Here is a 17,131-nt window from a genome sequence, read left to right on the forward strand (position 1 = left end):
TCAGTTCTTCTCCTCTTTGAAGATCAGGTCCCATTTCATCTTGGTGCTGTTCTTGATGGCACCTGCGAGTTTGATCTCCGGGATGTGCTGGACGTATTCTTTGGCGAATGTCAAGATCCAGTCAACGATGGTCTTCTGGCACGAGGTTGCGAAGCCGTCTTGTTCACGATTGCCGTGCCAGTCGTGATACCAGTCGAGGTCATTGCGGTACTCGCCTGTGTAACCGAATGGGTCGTACATCATTGCGTCGAAGGGGGAGGTGAAGCGGAGGGTGATTGACTTGATGTGAGGGAGATCGCGGAGCGTGGCGGCGAGATCAGGGGCGCCGACTTTGCCGAACTTGTCGCTCATCTGTGGAAATGGTGGGACTTCGACCTTGAAGAAGTGCATGTAATCGCGATGAGAGAAATCCAATTCGACGTGGGAGAAGTTGTTGAACTTGTCTGGATCGCCGAGTTTGTGGATGAATTGGTTGAGGTTCGACGGCTCCGTGAAGCATTTGGATGTCTCGATCTCTAGGAAGCGGTCGACCTCACTCTTGAGTTGACGACAAGTGCCAACGACGGCGATGTCTGGCTGCGGTACGATCTTGTGGGTGGGATCATGCTTTCGGTACCGCTGCTGAGGACATTGCAGAAGCCGCTCAGAGCCATGTCCGAATGGTACGATGCCGTGCGCGTAGGTGACTGGATAGACGTCTTGAGGAATGAGATTCTCGTAGACTCCATCGCGAAGCTCGGCCGGAAGACCGAGGAAGTTGAAGCTCTTCCCATTCTTTGACCAACACGCCTGCTGTTGCTCGATGCCCTTCTGACCACGACGAATCTGGCCTTTGGGAGTCTTGAGGGCGGAAAGGTATGAGTCGAGACTCACCCAGTCTTCGCCGTTCAGGCACATCAGCACATCGATGCGAGCCTTTGGGCCTCGGCCTCGGACGAGCTTGCACTGGATGTGCTCAACTTTCTTGTGACGGACCAGTGCTAGGGTAGCTTCGTTGGACTCGCCCCTCTGATACTCAGTGGCTGCTCGGGTAGTCGCCTCAACTTGAAGCGGATTGGTGAAATGTGCGAGGCTCTGTCGGTTGTAGTTGATGATTTTGTTGCGTGCGGCTGTGTAGATTCGGTCGTATCTGTGGGCGCGGGGAAAGGAGGGAAGACTCGACTCGACTTCCGCTTTTGGTCCAGTGGACTCTGTCGCAGCGACATCTGCTGGTGAGATGGTGTCGCTTGTGAGTGCGGTAGGCGCCTGGCCTGGGTTCTCATGTGCCTGTATTTCTGGCGCGGCCTTGCGACGGCGCCGAGTTGGGACGACTTGCCATCCGCTATCAGTGGCCGGCTCAGCGTTGTCCGAGGACATCTTGTTCTTTTCTGTGAGAGTCGGAAGAGCGAAGGCTGGTTGCGAATGCTTGGGAAAGGTACGGTGCGTTGAGGGACAAGGGCCAGTGGCGAGGTCCAAAAAGCTTGGTGTGTGTTGAGAGGAGATCGAGGTTGAAGCGCGGTTTTTGAATGTCGCAGGTGGCTCGCTAAAGCACGGATCATGACGCTAGCGTCGCTAGCGCAACGGCGCAGGTGAATGAACTTGCCACGCTCGTGAACGCTCGTGAACGCTCGTGAGCACCCGTGATACACGGACTTCAAAATTTCTATATAGATATCATGATTAATCAACTGTGTAGGCCATACGGTACACTGCTTCTGAACAGGTGTTCAAGTCATTTGAGGGCTGGCGTGTTTGCCTTTCCAGACGCCAGTCTCACAACGCCGCATGTGCTAGAAGACACAGTAAAAGTAGCAATAGTAGACTCATACATAGCTCTAAATCTGCAACTACATTGCAAGAAGTTTATAAGTGCCTCAAAGGTTTCGTGTAAAGCCATTGCAGCGCCATTCTAATTTTGTTCCTTCCGGGCCACCCGCACTGCGCAGAACTACTGGGAAAACATGACACTATGAGTCTTCACGGTGAGATTCTTCTAGCTAGCATGCGCACACAGCCGCTTGGGTCTGTAACTACTCCTATATCCTCGTCGCTAAGATTCTCTTGGCCAGTCGCATTTGGTGTCTTCATCTCTTCCATGTAGGCAACGCAATGCAGTGTATCTTGTTAATCTACAAAGTCGAAACGACCAACGCTCATTCTAGCATTGTAGCACTGGAGATACGTAGAAGTTGTCAAGAGCACAAGATCAGCCGCAGAACTGGCGAACTTGAGCGCGCAACAACATGCAGCGTATTTTACAGTACCGCATTGTTGCTTTGACAAAAACGATGTCTAGACAATGAGCGCTGCTTTTTACTCGCGCATTCTTCCCTTTATGAATTGCTGGAAGGATCATTCTACCAGCTTAGGGCCGAGTTCATGCCTGAGGCATCAAAAAAGTTAGTAAGGCACGGACGTCTCATCCTTCGAAACAGCTTGCTTCTACTACCTTGCATCCTGTTTGTTACGCGGGTGACTGGATGAAGTGTCATACTCTGGATAGCTATAGCCTTAACTGACAGGTACGGAATAGACCACTGCACGTGCCCCCACCGCGATCCCGAAGAGACTGCCCATTGACTCTGTGTACAGCAATTCAAATTTGAACGCCACTATCGTCCTTCGAGTATTTCGATCTACAAGATGTGACTCATCAAGCACTTTCATCAAAAGGCGATCACTAGATAAGAGACTCTCTATGTCTATCAACGTGCTCCGACCTGAAGTGTTCATGGTCTTGCCATGAACTTGCCTCGTTCGCACGCTACCACTTGCTGAGTGCAGTTTTGCACCCCAAGCAGAATTTTTCACCGTGCCGGGAAGCCATTGTGCAGCCGCGGTCGAATGCCAGATCCACCATGATACCAGCTACCGCAATCGCCACCGGCGTGAACATTGGATGTCTTGGCATAAGTGCAGCCGCATTGTGCTTGTCAGCTATTTTCCGCTGGCGTGGACAGTCCGGTAGAGGCAAGTACGATCAATTGCCTGACAGCGACGAAAGCGGGCACATCGACTCCCCTTCCCATGGTTTTCTGGCGACTCATGCCGGCTCTCGAAAGTGGCATTATTTGTGCCTTGGCACAGCAATCGTGGGCCTTGCATTGTCATGTCTTCATGCCTGGGCGGCGAGCTTCCTTCTGCGATCAATTCTGATCGTCGCATGTTGGGTTTGTCAGTTTCCAATCCAAAGCACGCCGATGCTAATGCATAGACAGGGTGTGGCACTCTTGATTGCGGTATCTTTGGTGGTTCCGACAGCTCCACTGGAATCTTCGTTTAGAACTGGACTCTGTCTCGCTGTCGCTTCATTGGCAGGCGCATTGGGTATCCTCGCAGACACATTTTTACGAAAGAAGCCCTCTCCTACCGCCGATACAAGTACAGTCACAGCTGTAGTACTGCTTCTTTTGGAGGCGGGGCAAATATGGGGCTCTCTCTCCATTCCTCGCAGTCGAACGCAAACGTATCACGGAAAGCCAATCGATCAACAAATGACCACCTCTATCATCGGACGGTGAGCCTTCACTACATAGCAGATGTGGACTGTGGACTGACTGACTGTAGATATTCCTTCTCTTGGATGTGGCCTCTGTTACAACGAGCTCGTACCGAGGAAACTCTTGAGCTGGACGATCTACCCAACCTTGATAATAACACTAGGTCTACAGAGCTCCACGAGAGGTTCATTGACAGGGACATGTACTCTGCGAAGCAACAACTCTGGAAAGCGTTGGCTCTTGATCATCGTGATTCGCTCATTCGCCAATGGACAGTCGCTTTTATTGAAAGCTGTTTCATGATGCTGCCACCCCTCTGTCTTTACAAACTCCTATCTCTGCTTGAGTCGGCCCCTACAGACCATGGCTTGAATACCCAGGCGGTGTTTTGGATTTTGGGTCTTGTTGTTTCGAAAATGATTCATGCTGGCATGGATGCATGGTAAGTTCCCATTCCTTTGTCTTAACACGCTACCCAGACACTGACAGTGGCAGGGTGAATTGGGTCAGCTTTGCAATCTGTGCGACCCCAGTTCGCTCCCAACTTGCGGCACTCATCTTTGCCAAACTATTGAAGGCAAAATGTGGCGTTGACCAGACTGCTCTTCCAGCAGAAACCAAACGTCAAGATGCCTCCCCCACAGGCCTGGACGTCGAAGAGAGCCATGAAGCTGATGAAACAGACTCACTGCTCCCAAAAGACAAAAGCGAGGATGCTGACGAAGACAAAGCTGCAAACGGTGCCGTAAATCTGCTGGCGATCGATGTTCAGAGGATTTCTATATTCGCTGGCTACAACGTTGACCTACTTCGCGGACTGGTCAAGATCATACTCTCCTCGATATTCCTGGTGTTCATCCTCGGATGGCAAAGGTATGTCACCAGCAATGATTTTCGATGTAAGGCTTACAGTTCCATGGCAGTACTCTTGCTGGATTTCTTGTTCCCATCCTCCTACAGCCCGTGAGCAGTTGGGCCGCCAATCATTACACTGCCAGACAACTTTCTGTTATGGCGGCTCGAGATGAGAAAGCTTTCATAGTGTCTGAAGTGCTACAAGGAATACGACAAATTAAACTCACAGCTACAGAAGACTTCTGGGAAAGGGCTATCCTCAACGCCCGGGAGAAGGAGATCCGAGCACAGTGGAGTGTCTTCGCCTGGGCCATCTTCCTCACTGTGATCTGGATCACAATGCCGGTAATGATCGGTGCGACCTCTCTGAGTGTGTACGCTGTTCTTGGCCGAAATATGGTACCATCAGTTGCCTTTACAGCGTTGTCCCTATTCTCGTCCCTCGAGTTCACGATTGGTGCCATACCCAACACAATCACCGAGATGCTGGATGCACTAGTCAGCATTGGTCGGATAGAGCAGCACCTAAAGTCGCCGGAAGTTGGGAATGCTGTAACGCCTGCCGATGCCATCGAGTTCGAAAATGCAACCATCGCGTGGCCGTCGCCTTTGCCAGATCATATAAGCGGTCGTTTTACGCTGCGAGACCTGACGCTCAGGTTTCCGCCTAGGAAGTTGAGGTGAGTGCAAACTACTATCGATCATTCCATCTCGACTGATGAAGAACGCAGCGTAATCCACGGCTCCACTGGTGTCGGCAAAAGCCTGCTTCTTGCTGCCATCATCGGCGAGGCCGATCTTCTTGAGGGGACAATCAAGAAGCCAACAAGACCCACTACCCACGAGCCAGGAATACCATCTAATAACAAACTCGTATCGAACACATACGCTTTTGTTAGCCAGCAGCCATGGATCGAAAACGCTTCAGTCAGGTCGACAATACTCTACGGGCTTCCATACGACCGACAAAGATACTTGGCAGCACTGCATGCATCTGCACTTGACCAGGATTTGGAGATTCTCCCTGATGGCGACGAAACGGAGATAGGACCAACAGGTGTAAATCTATCAGGAGGCCAACGCTGGCGCCTCACTTTTGCCAGGGCTCTGTATTCATCCGCTAGTACCCTTGTACTTGATGACATCTTCTCGGCCGTAGATACGCATGTCGGAAAGCACTTGCTTCAGCATGGTATCTGTGGTAAGCTCGCCGCTGACCGCACGATCATACTGGTCACTCATCATGTGGGTCTTGTGGCGTCAGTCGCTGAATACATGGTGAATCTTGATGATCGAAGTATCACCACTGGTAAAGTATCACCAACGGAGGACCATCTCAGCCTACCACTGTCTTCCAAGGACGCCCAAGTGGTCAGTCATAACGAAGAAGACAAGGATGCCGAAGCCGCTGCTGCAAAGCAACCGGCTAAGACGTTCGTAGCTGCTGAATCTCGGGAACACGGCTCAGTCAAGTTTCAAGTCTACAGGACCTACTTCACAGCATCCAAGGGCCGGATATACTGGGGCATCGCCCTGGTCTTCTTCATCTTTACGGCCGTCACATCAGTAGGGCGTTCGACTTGGCTGGCGCTCTGGACAGATCAATACAAAGAACAGACGACCCCCGAGATGGAAAGCTCTTCCACTCGTGGCCTTTGGTACTACCTTGGCATCTACATCGGCCTTTCGGCCATCTCGATAGTGCTTGTGTTTTCCAAGATTGGCATCATACTTTTCGCATCCCTGCGGGCCGCCCGATACTTGTTCGAGATGGCCATCAAGAATGTGCTGCGAGCCCCACTCCGTTGGCTGGACACAGAACCTTACGGACGTGTGTTGAATCGCTTTGTTGGCGATTTCGCCCTGATCGACAGCAAGCTTGGTGGAGATATGATGTGGTGTGCAGAAGGAGTCTTCTCTCTAGCTGCTATCATCGCAGCGTCAATCTTCGTGTCGGCTTGGATGCTGCTGCCCGTTGCAGTGCTTGCTGCCATAGGTGTATACATTGCGTACCTCTTCCTCGACGGTGCCAGGGATATCAAGAGGCTGGAGTCGGTCTCGAAGTCACCAATGTTCGAGCTCGTTGGATCTACAGTTTCAGGCCTGTCCACAATTCGTGCATTTGGCAGATCAGACGCATACATGGAGAAGATGTATTCCCTGATCGATACGTACGCACAGACGAGCTGGTACGTCCTCCTTGCGTCTCAATGGATGCGCTTCCGACAGGGCATGCTGGGAGCGCTGTTCACGCTTTGCATTGCTCTTGGAGTTGTCTTGTTCCCAACAAGTGCAAGTCTCGCAGGGCTGGCGCTCAGTTTCGCTCTCGACTACTCTTCCGTTGTTGAAAATACAATCACCCGGTACTCTGGGGTCGAGCTCGACATGAACTCTGCTGAACGAGTCCTGGAGTACAGAGATTTGACGACCGAGCCCCTGGGCGGCGATGCTGCCCCTGCTGGGTGGCCTTCCCAAGGAAGAATCCATGTTCAGGATCTACGGGCAGGATATGCTGTCGATCTGCCGCCAGTTCTAAATGGTGTCAACTTTGATGTGCGTCCAGGCGAGAGAATTGGCATTGTTGGTCGGACCGGAAGCGGGAAAAGTTCCCTCACTCTGGCGCTCTTCAGGTTCATCCATGCCCGCACTGGTTCCATCAAGATTGACGAAGTTGATATCAAGAACTTGAAACTCCAAGATTTGCGAAGTAACTTGGCGATCATCCCCCAGGATCCATTCTTGTTTAGCGGTACGATTCGCAGCAATCTTGATCCTCATGGACGCTGGACCGATAAGGCTCTCCTGGATGCATTGAGGAGGGTTCGTCTCGTGGCGGGTTTCCAAGATGCAAGTGTTTCGTTGAATGGAACGTTGAGCCTTGAGTCTCCAGTGACACGCACGAATCTGAGTCAAGGTCAAAAGCAACTGCTATGCTTAGCTCGTGCCATGATCTCGCAGCCAAAGATCCTTATTCTTGATGAAGCTACAAGTGCTGTCGACATGACCACTGACAGCCTGATTCAAAAAAGTATTCGGGAGGACTTTGCTGGTAGCACCTTGCTTGTCGTGGCTCACCGACTTAGCACTGTAGCCGACTTTGATCGAATACTGGTTATGAGCAATGGCCAGGTGGTTGAGTTTGACACACCACATGCATTGGCGGGCATGCCGAACGGGGTGTTTCGCAGTATGATGGAAAGCAGTGGCGAGTCGCATGCCCTGCGGAATTTGTTGCAGAAGCAGTAGCTGAGAAATCATTACCATCCCGAGGGATACTGGCTTCAAAGTTTCACAATGCTTGCAAGAATTTAACTTACAGACTGCTAAGCATGGCCAAGCCGTCAGACCCAACGTGGGAAAAAGCAAGACTAAGATCAGAACCTCTTCCGGCGGACATCTCCACGTACTCACTCCCTGGAATGAGACTATCGTCAAGTGGTAGTAAGCTTGTGAGCATATGTGCATATAGGCATAGGATGGAATTTCTGCGATAGATGCGAAAGGGGCAAGGCCATCTTACCCTAGGCTGAGGACACGTTTCACGTAATGTGTGCTGGCTCGATTCATAAGCTCAAGGTCAAGGCTGCCATGTGAGCGTGGTTACTGAAGCATCTTGTGGTCCTCGGTTGCTCCAAACCCCTTTGCCGGTTGATGTCAACTCTCTAAATACCCGGATGATAATCCTGGCAGCCTCCTCCCTGAGTGAAGCTCGAGCGTGGGGCGGACTTGTTTGGTGATTACGACGTGGGGGCGACCATGTTCGACTCACAGCAATTCCAACTTCTCATCAATTTCAACCTACAATGCTCACCACATATTCCACAGGGAATTTGCCAGCAATATGGCGAAGTCAACATCAGCAAAACCCTCCGCGGTATCCGAGGCGGCACAAGTTAACACCCGAGATTCCTCGAGACGAACATCAGCGATCACTGAACAGCACATAAGAGGAGGCTCAGCCCCTGGCAGATACAACGCACCGGTATCGAGCAGGAGAGTGGCTTCAACCCAAGACGTACGAGCCGCTAGGGCATCGTAGCAAATAAAGATGCGACAAATTGTTCTTACCCACGCCGGTCAAGCAGTCTACCAGACCTGTCCATGCTCAGATCCGGTCCAACCTTGACAAGATTCTAGGGTCCTCGAGGGCTTGCGGTTTCCCGGCTCCGAGCGCATCAGAACAACCCAAGCTTCACCAGGTAAAATGATTTGGCAATCGATGATTTGTTCCGGATGCTGCTGGACCAGCTTTGCCTCACTTGGCCCTTACGACGAGACAATCTTCGAAGTTTGTACGGAGTTGAGCGGATACAGTAGCATCTTGATATCTCTAGAGTATGTTCTCATTACTTCTTCACGTCAAGTTCCTATTTTCGAACCATTGCTTCACTATACTACAAGTACCTTTGAACCATGGCGATCATTGAAGAGAAAACGAAATTTCCTTCCCAACACCTCGAAAATGGCCCTGGACTCAGGAGAACAACTACACATGCAAGCATCACAACAGCGCAGTCGAAAGCATCGATCGATGAGGCGCTGTACTTCCTACGACAGCATGGCGACGTGCTCGGAGAGCAACACATCGATCTCAAGCGACTGCGCAGGAAGATAGACTGGCGAATACTCCCTATCATGTATTTCTTGATGGGATTATTGCAGTTTCTTGACAAATACGTCTTCAAATATGCAATAATTATGGGTATGCCGGAGGATCTCGGTCTTGAGAAAGGCAACAGACTCAACAATGTTGCCTCCTCTATCTTCTGGGCCTATCTGGCTGCATCTCCGGTTGTTGGCCTCACCCTCAACAAAGTTCCGGTGGCCAAATTTGTGGGAATCTGTATGACCATCTGGGGTATTGTCAACGCTTGCATGGCGGCTGTTCAGGATTATCCACAGGTTATTGTCATCAGGCTCCTGATGGGCATATCGGATGCCGCCATACCTCCGTCTCTCATGCTCCTCAGCGCCCAATACTACCGCAAAGATGAGCAGGCTATCCGGTACGCCATATGGTTCAGCAGCGTTGGTATGGGTGACATCCTCGGTGGCTTCATCGCCTATGGCTTTTTGCACGTGCAGAACAGCTCATTCGAGGGCTGGCGTAAGTCCTGCGGCTCATGTTGGGACATATGACCTGCGAGCTGATCTCTTTACAGGAATAATGTACCTCGTCTTGGGAATCATCAGCGCCATATCTGGTGTCGTTTGTCTCGTATTCATGCCTGATACGCCTATGAATGCCAGCTTCCTCACTGAGGCTGAGAAGACGGCAGTCTTGCATCACGTTGCCCACAACAAGACTGGAATAGCAAGTCGTCATTGGGAGATTGAACAGATCAAGGAGTTCTTGTCAGATCCTCAAATTTGGCTATTGGCTCTCAACGTCAGTATCGTCTCTTGTGGCACAGGTATCACGACTACGTACGGAGCCAAACTCATCAAGAGCTTTGGTTTCACATCAAAGGAGGCAGCTCTACTCGGCACACCATCAGGAGCTGTGGGCATTGCATCAATCCTTTTGGGTGCATACTGTGTCCGCAAACACTGGCTACAACGCTGGGCGGTTTCCACCATAGGCTATACGCTCGCCTTTGTGGGTGCTGCCATGCTCGCTTGGGCTCCAAACCATAATCAAGGAGCCAAACTGTCAGGGATATACATGATCAGCTTCTCACTCGCCACAGTGGCAATCAAGTATCAATGGGTCGCCGCCAACGTCGCCGGACACACCAAACGAGGCCTCTCAGCTGCAATGCTCAGCGGAGCATTCTCACTCGGTCAGATCGTTGCGCCGTACGCCGTGCAGCAAAAAGACGCACCAGATTATCACACTGGCAAATCAGTCTTGGTGGCGACCAAAATCAGTGCGATAGTCATCATCATCCTTTTGGCTTCGTATTATTTCTGGGAGAACAAACGCAGGGATAGACTGTACGGACCTGCCGACGATGCGGTGCAACACGACTTGGCCCACAGCATAGATGTGGATGATGTCCATGGAGATCCCACCCCTGATAATACGTCTGAGACGTGGGCAAACTTGACGGACAGGCAAAGGAAGAGCTTCAGGTATGTGTATTGAAGAGGAATATGAGATGAGACTCCTCAGCAATGAATAGAGATAGAGAGAGTCTGAAAGCAGATATTAAGTCTGAATAAAAGTTATGTGATCACAATAAACCACCAACGCCATAATCGCAGTGCAGTATCACACATCATGTGTCAAGGACTCAAGAAGCCAACCCCAATGCAATGCAACAAACCATCCCAAACGCTCACATGACCAAGTACTTAAGCAAGCGCAATCTTGCCATCGCGGCATGCAGTACCAGCCGCCACATGAGACCAGAAATCGATCTTGCCGAAATTGCAAAGACCAAAGTAGTCGGCTCCGTTGCAGACAAGAGCGCCATCGACTGGGCAGGACTGTCCAGCCTTTGGGGCACCGGCGCTGCCTGAAGGCTGTGGAGAACCTGGTGCCGGGCAGCCACCATTTGCGGGAGTTGGGGAGCCTTGAGAAGACGGATGCTGTGGTACGGCACCATTAGGCGAAGTCGGGATGTTGGAGGGTGGAGCAGGACCGTTTGGAGATTGGGAAGGGCTGCCTTTAGGCTGAGGTACGGCTCCGTTTGGCGATGTTGGAATGCCGGCTGGGACAGCGGGAGTGTTTGCAGACTGCGAAGGACCGCTCTGAGGCCGCGAAGGGCTGCCATGTGGCTGAGCGGGCTGGCCTTGAGGTTGCGTAGGTGACTGGCCGGGCTGGTTTTGGGGTGGCACAGGACTGCCGTGTGGTTGTGTCCAGTTGCCGTGAGCAGGAGCCGTGATGTTCTGTGCACCGACTGGTGCTCCCTGAGGCTGAGATGTACTGGTGGTGTTGACGGCAACAGGGTGGACGCCGCCTCCTGGAACGGTGCCGTTGCCAATAACAGGGCCACCCTTGACGAGTACGGCGGTCTGAGATGGAGCTGGCTGTCCGACCGAGGTGACCGAGTGTGCGGGAGTAGGAGTCGAGGCCGCTTGCACCTGTTTGCTCTGAGACTCGGCGGCACGGGGAACGATTGCTCGAGCGGCGCAGAGACCGGCGAAAACGAATGGAGTGAAACGCATTGTGGTTGGGTGGTCGGTTGATTATTATGGCGTAGAAAGGGAATCGAACTGTTGCAGGAGCCGATAGAACAACGTACAAAGGAAACAAGGAAATATGAGAACGAATGAACTGTTGTTCTGGCTCTTGTCGCTGGAAATGTTACTTGTTGCTTGATGGTGGGCACTAACAGCATGCAGTGATCACTTATTATATGATGGCCAGCATGGCATCGGTGTTGGTTGTACGTGGAGCTGTCAGAGTCTGGCTGCTGATAAAGCCTATTCTGAGCGAGGCGATGTAAGAGAATGAAACCAAACTCGCCGTAGCGCATGAGCCGCTTGAAGAGTCAGCGTATCAAGCGAGGGCTAACATCGTCTTGTGGCTTCCTGAGTCGTTGAGGCTGGGGCGAGAATGAATCCTGCTATAAGACGCTTTCTGTGAAAGCCACATCTCTGACGCCGCATCCTCTGTGGAGAGGACGAATACGATGAAATGCCCGTACGTCGATGCCCTCGGTCTTCAACATCGAATAGCCCGCAGCCCGACGCCCCTCAGGCTTCGTCAAGGCGTGCACTGATTCCAAAGTGCCAGAGGGGATGAAATGCCATGATAATGTTGGCTGTCTCGATGGCACGCATACAGAGACTCGTCTGGTGAATCCCATCCATCCTGCTTGCCAGAAAGTGTTCTAGATCTTACCGTGTAGAATTACTAAGGAGAAGCGACATCACTAGCGCCCTTCGGCAAACCTCCAGCCTCACTGACAGATTCGGAAGTCCAAGTCCGGTATGCAAGCCACGCCAAGAATAGCTGTTCACACAGAGAACAAAGTTCAGTGGTTGTGAACACTTTGTCATCGTCGCTTTGTAGCAATCGTGGTCTCCAAGTTGTTTGCACAATGGCACTCCCGCTGTCTACGTGTAAGCTTCCAAGTTCAAGCCCACCGTCGACAGCATACTCATCCAGAGATTGCCGTACTTGTGAGCCGCTATGTAATACAATGGCAACCCATGGAGTAACAAGCATAGCGTGACACTATTCGAAGACGTTCGACCGCTATGTGGCGCTGACAGCCATATAGGATCCCGTATTTCGAACAGCATGTGGTGATCTCGTATTTGGAAACAGCATGTGGTCTACCGGGCAAACTTAGCTGGATGAATGGTCTTGAATAGTAGCTCTTCGATTAAAGGTCACCCAATTTTGAGGCTGGCTACATTTTGAATCCCATGTGGCATGAAAAAAGTCGCGGGCCTCCAGTGAGCGCGGCCCTGTAGGAGTTATATCTTGACACGTCCTTTGGCAGTCTCGCTGTGTTCTCAGCAGATCAACAGACGACACCATGAAACTGTCAAGGCTGGCCTGCATGAGCGATGTAGAATAGTACATCTCTTGGCTATCTTATACACTTGCTCCTCTCAATGTTCCCCTTCTGTCTTTACCTTCGAGATTCCCGCCTCCCAGGAATGATCCTCATTCTCACCAAAACGATATCTACTGGTGTCTTTGGTTGTTGTTCGACGCATGTCACGGACATACTTGCCACCATAGCTACCTGTGTCAGTTGCTCGATGGAGGGTAGCTGTATTGTCCCACATCACCAAATCTGTGTTGCCAATTAGTCGAGCTCTGCTGGATTCGCATTCGGCTACAACCTCTTACCTCCGTTGTTCTCCCAATAAACAGTCAGAACATACTTTTCTTGTGTCAAATGATTCCACAAGCGGTCGAACAGGGGTTTGCTGTCTTCCCATGACCGGCCATCCAGATGATGTGCATAAGTTGTTAGATAGAGGTTGTCACGACCAGATCCTTCGTGAGGTGTGACCAGCTGATATTTCGCCATCGGAGCGTCGAGTGGTTCGACAGATTTGAAGTATTCTGGGGAGCCGAGCTTACGATTATGCATTAACGAGTTGTGGGTAATGAGGCCGTTGATCTCTTTCTTTAGATCTTCCGGAAGCTCTTCGCACGCTGTTCGGGAGTCTAGATATTGTGTCTCGCCACCACTGCTTTTCGGCGGTAGTTCTACTGCTCGTAGCAAGGAGTAGAGCGCTCGGTGTGGATTGTATGCCATATCAGCATGCCACAGGAAGTTGCCTTTGTTGCCTTCCTTGCGCATCGGATCCGCTTCCGTCACAATATTGCCGTTGTTGTCTAGATTTGATACATCGAAGATCTCTGGCTGCTCGGGAAAGCGCATAGCTCTGCCAGCTTTGATGTGGGCTTTGACGTCGTAGAGATCTTGATGGCCTGCGAGCTGTTGAGAGAATGCCACATGTTCCTCGTTGTTCAAGTTGGCGTTGCGAAACACCAGAACACCTTCTCGATTGATGGCTGTTATTATTTCGTCCAGAAGTGTCTTTGGTACCGGTGACTGCGTCCAGTCCATGCCCTCGACCTCTACACCGAAGGTTGGATGTAGCCTCTTAAACGTCAGCTGCGGCCCTCCATCATCCTTGGACGGCGACATTTTTGCGATGGTGTTCGAAGATACCACGATTCTTTCTTGCTATGCATGAACGTTTCTCGTCTTCGAAATGAGGCACAGTTCGTGTGATCGACACCGTCTGATGTCACGGACACTGACAGCAAGGCTGTGGCTTTGCCCTGCCGGCTACATTTTCCGAGGGAGCAAGAGCAGCCATAGACACGTCAAAAATCGTATGGATCATGCCTTCTTGTGTTACTCGTGCATTACAGCACCCAGTCTAGTAGTATCATCGTAGACCCAATGGACCAACGGAGCGTACAAGACCGCGATTGCAGGTTGTGATTTATTGCTTACCACGCCAGTTTTGATCGTATATACATCACGAAATAATAAACCCGCAACATTTTGAATGGTACATGCTCCAAGAGATCCTTAGCCACTTGGCATAGCTCGTAACGTATCATGTCTGCAGCCCACTAGGTCGGTATGAAGCCAACAAGGATTTAGTTCTCACCACGACACTCGGCAGTGGGTCCTCGCGGTCGTCTCTTTTACAGGTATCGAAAACACGCACTTCCAGAGATTCACCACACAGACATCCAAGCAGGCGATTGCATGTCTCAATATTGGCGTGGCGTAAGACTTGGAGTCGCGGCTATCCTTCCTCTTCAACGGCTACCTTCTCCGACCATGAACTTCGCTTGCTCTCAAGTGTGGCCATGGATGCATGCAATGTAAAACCAGAGGTATAAGACATCTACAGCAGCCTATTCGAGTACTTGTAACCGATTCAATAATGGCTAAGTTATCCGTGACCGTCCTCGCCACCTTTCAGGGTAGGTAAACGCCAATGATGTCTCACGCAGAGGTCAAGTCTGTCGTCAAAGCCAACAGCAAGCATCTGTGACAGATCATTGCCCACAAGAGGAGTACAAAGATCAAAGTATAGGAAAACGCGAGCGCAATCTATAGATGGCTAGAACTCAGAGCCAGGCGAGGAGGCAGACGGCTGAAGTTTCCGTCAATGGAAAGATACAATGTCAGCCATGGCATTGCTCGTCTAGTTTGAGGTCAGCTGTTAACTCCTGGCCTGTATTTTCCCAGCCAGGTTGGATTCACGTTCACCGACCACCGCGCATGGAGCAGATTCGTGCATGATCTGCGTCAAATGGGCTTCTCTGAGTCGATGGCGTGGCCTGTGGCGTTCCTGCATTTATACTGTCAATCGCATTGCCCGTGTGTAGTTTCTTGATCGCCTGGCTCATACGCCTAGGGTGCTTTCGCGACGATGTTGGTGTTGGATTCAGGCTGACTTGACAACTATCTTGTCACAACAAGTGGCTAGAATAGGCACATGCAAAAAATTTGGAGCCATCGGCAGTAGAATGAAGAGACTCCTCGGAATACTCCGACCATGCCTAACAAACCCTGGCGCAGCCAACTCATGCCGCTGATGCAAGTGGTGTCTGGCAATCGACCTTCTGCGTTAGCTCCCCGTTAAACCTTTGGCACATGCGGGGAAGGTTCTCCATAAGCATAAATGATCAGGAAAGTTGCTTCTCCGAGTGGGCGATCATTCACGCCCGAATGCGCCATGGCTTTAGCGCGGCTTTAGTACGGCTTCAGCCTGACCAGGGTGGAGGTGAACATGCAACGCCCTCTGCGCCACCGCATCGCGCTTGCAGTCTTCAGAGTTCCAATGTACCTTTCCACCTTCAGTCTCGGCGAATCAGATCATCTTTTACGTAGTATCAAGTCCACGCGTCCATTCTCCGTGGTGGTGGGCTTCCAATCAGCAAAACTTGAGTCTTCGCATAGCTAGCAGACATTCTCTAGCACTTACACCCATGGTGAGACCGCATGCTGGGTGACTTTTACCCGGAAGAATCTTCCGTGCTAACGACTCTTCAACATGACCGAAAGAGTTGAGTGGCTTGCCATAGAGATAGTCATAAAATAGCTGTGCCTCCTCATAGTTCGCAACGGGTCCAACATCTCGAACACTATCCCAAACCTCAGATCCACTCACAAGCTCGCCATCATGATGTTCATCTCTGCTCTCGCTACTGCAGCTCTCGCCATCGGTGCGGTATCTGCGCAAGAATGCACCGCTGATCGACGTGTGTACCTTTCGCGATTCGTAGGAATCGGTACGTCAGCCTGCCAGACCGTCTTTGTCTCAAAAGCGCAAGAACTCACGAGTTGCGCAGGTTATAACGCAGAAGGGTTGGGCAATTCCAAGAAGGGATTCGACGAGGTTCCCTGGGGCTCCCCAGACTCGGCAGGGACATGTCTTACAACGATGTAAGTCTTTGTGTGTGAGAAGAATCAGCCCTGCGTTGTGGCTAATCCAGACATCAGCATACCGAATGGCTTGGGATGCGCTATCCCAGTTGCGACTACAGGTGCTGGAACCGAACAGTTTGCCCGTAATTCATGGCTCCACCTTTCGCTCTAGACAGGACGCTGATGTAAGATACAGTCGAGACACGACAAGTCTTCCATAAACTCACCGAGACTGCTGTCATCCGTAAGCCATCATAGCCCTCCTCCTCATCATTGAAGCGGACGCTGATCTCCGCATAGCCTTCGACAACGGCACCGTCCTATATAGCGTTGAAATCCAACTAGGTGCTCGAGAGATCGTGGGCGTAAGTCTTCCCGTCTTATCTGTCTCCGCAGACATGTGCTGACAAGTCCGACCAGCTACCCGCCACCTTCCACGGCTGGGTCTATATGGACTTCAACACCGACTGCAGAATCTACAGCGCTCGAGCCTACGCCAACGTCCCCACTTCGGTCCTTGGATTGCTCTTCCCGAACACACCTCTTCCAGATCTGATGGCAGCGTGCAAAGCGCTACCAGTGGGCGGTCAAAAGCGGGAGGCTATTGAGTTCCAGGCTTAGACAAGAGCTTCGAATTGAATTGTTATTCAGTTTTTGAATGTCGACGAGTAATCAAGTTTGATCGGCCCTTCCGGGGACGTGGATCTGGAGAGTTGCTGCAGATATGTCGACAAGGCACCCGGATCAAAAGCAGACATGTTTCATCAGCGGACCTTCCTCCTCCATCTCTCCATCTCAATCCTTTTCCAATTCCATTGGAAAACATTTCAAAAGGCCAAGAAATTTGTAGACCTCGTTTGCTTTCGGCTCAATCCGTTAGGGACTCATGTCCATCACGCCCGTCGTGTTGATTCAAACGAAACCCTAGAAGTAACGCCAAAGTGACACAAACCTCTCCTCTTGCAACAGTCAAGGTGTGCACGA

At 51.2% G+C, this 17,131-nt stretch overlaps 6 protein-coding genes across 6 annotated transcripts; 3 read left to right on the top strand and 3 right to left on the bottom strand.

Annotated features, from left to right (window-relative positions):
- On the bottom strand, nt 1-1,356 carry M409DRAFT_15640 (uncharacterized protein; the record flags this gene model as incomplete). The annotated part of the gene is made up of 1 exon (XM_033803275.1): nt 1-1,356. The coding sequence occupies one exon, from the start codon at nt 1,354-1,356 to the stop codon at nt 1-3; it is 1,356 nt and encodes a 451-aa protein (XP_033674244.1).
- Nucleotides 1,357-3,895: 2,539 nt separating this feature from the next.
- Nucleotides 3,896-7,580, top strand: M409DRAFT_15641 (uncharacterized protein; the record flags this gene model as incomplete). The annotated part of the gene is made up of 4 exons (XM_033803276.1): nt 3,896-3,921; nt 3,975-4,352; nt 4,403-5,014; nt 5,066-7,580. 4 exons carry the CDS (start codon nt 3,896-3,898, stop codon nt 7,578-7,580), a joined length of 3,531 nt encoding a protein of 1,176 aa, XP_033674245.1.
- Nucleotides 7,581-8,538: 958 nt separating this feature from the next.
- M409DRAFT_61807 (uncharacterized protein) lies at nt 8,539-10,422 on the top strand (the record flags this gene model as incomplete). Its single annotated transcript, XM_033814884.1, has 4 exons — nt 8,539-8,622; nt 8,850-9,441; nt 9,497-10,290; nt 10,369-10,422. The coding sequence occupies 4 exons, from the start codon at nt 8,539-8,541 to the stop codon at nt 10,420-10,422; spliced, it is 1,524 nt and encodes a 507-aa protein (XP_033674246.1).
- Nucleotides 10,423-10,631: 209 nt separating this feature from the next.
- M409DRAFT_15643 (uncharacterized protein) lies at nt 10,632-11,447 on the bottom strand (the record flags this gene model as incomplete). Its single annotated transcript, XM_033803277.1, has 1 exon — nt 10,632-11,447. The coding sequence occupies one exon, from the start codon at nt 11,445-11,447 to the stop codon at nt 10,632-10,634; it is 816 nt and encodes a 271-aa protein (XP_033674247.1).
- A 1,398-nt stretch (nt 11,448-12,845) lies between these two features.
- M409DRAFT_61808 (uncharacterized protein) lies at nt 12,846-13,900 on the bottom strand (the record flags this gene model as incomplete). Its single annotated transcript, XM_033814885.1, has 2 exons — nt 12,846-13,033; nt 13,090-13,900. 2 exons carry the CDS (start codon nt 13,898-13,900, stop codon nt 12,846-12,848), a joined length of 999 nt encoding a protein of 332 aa, XP_033674248.1.
- Nucleotides 13,901-15,902: 2,002 nt separating this feature from the next.
- M409DRAFT_61809 (uncharacterized protein) lies at nt 15,903-16,768 on the top strand (the record flags this gene model as incomplete). The annotated part of the gene is made up of 6 exons (XM_033814886.1): nt 15,903-16,011; nt 16,072-16,165; nt 16,223-16,290; nt 16,344-16,391; nt 16,448-16,512; nt 16,568-16,768. The coding sequence occupies 6 exons, from the start codon at nt 15,903-15,905 to the stop codon at nt 16,766-16,768; spliced, it is 585 nt and encodes a 194-aa protein (XP_033674249.1).
- Nucleotides 16,769-17,131: the final 363 nt, after the last annotated feature.

Source organism: Zasmidium cellare (genome assembly GCF_010093935.1).
Source record: "Zasmidium cellare ATCC 36951 unplaced genomic scaffold M409scaffold_1, whole genome shotgun sequence".
Taxonomy (NCBI): domain Eukaryota; kingdom Fungi; phylum Ascomycota; class Dothideomycetes; order Mycosphaerellales; family Mycosphaerellaceae; genus Zasmidium; species Zasmidium cellare.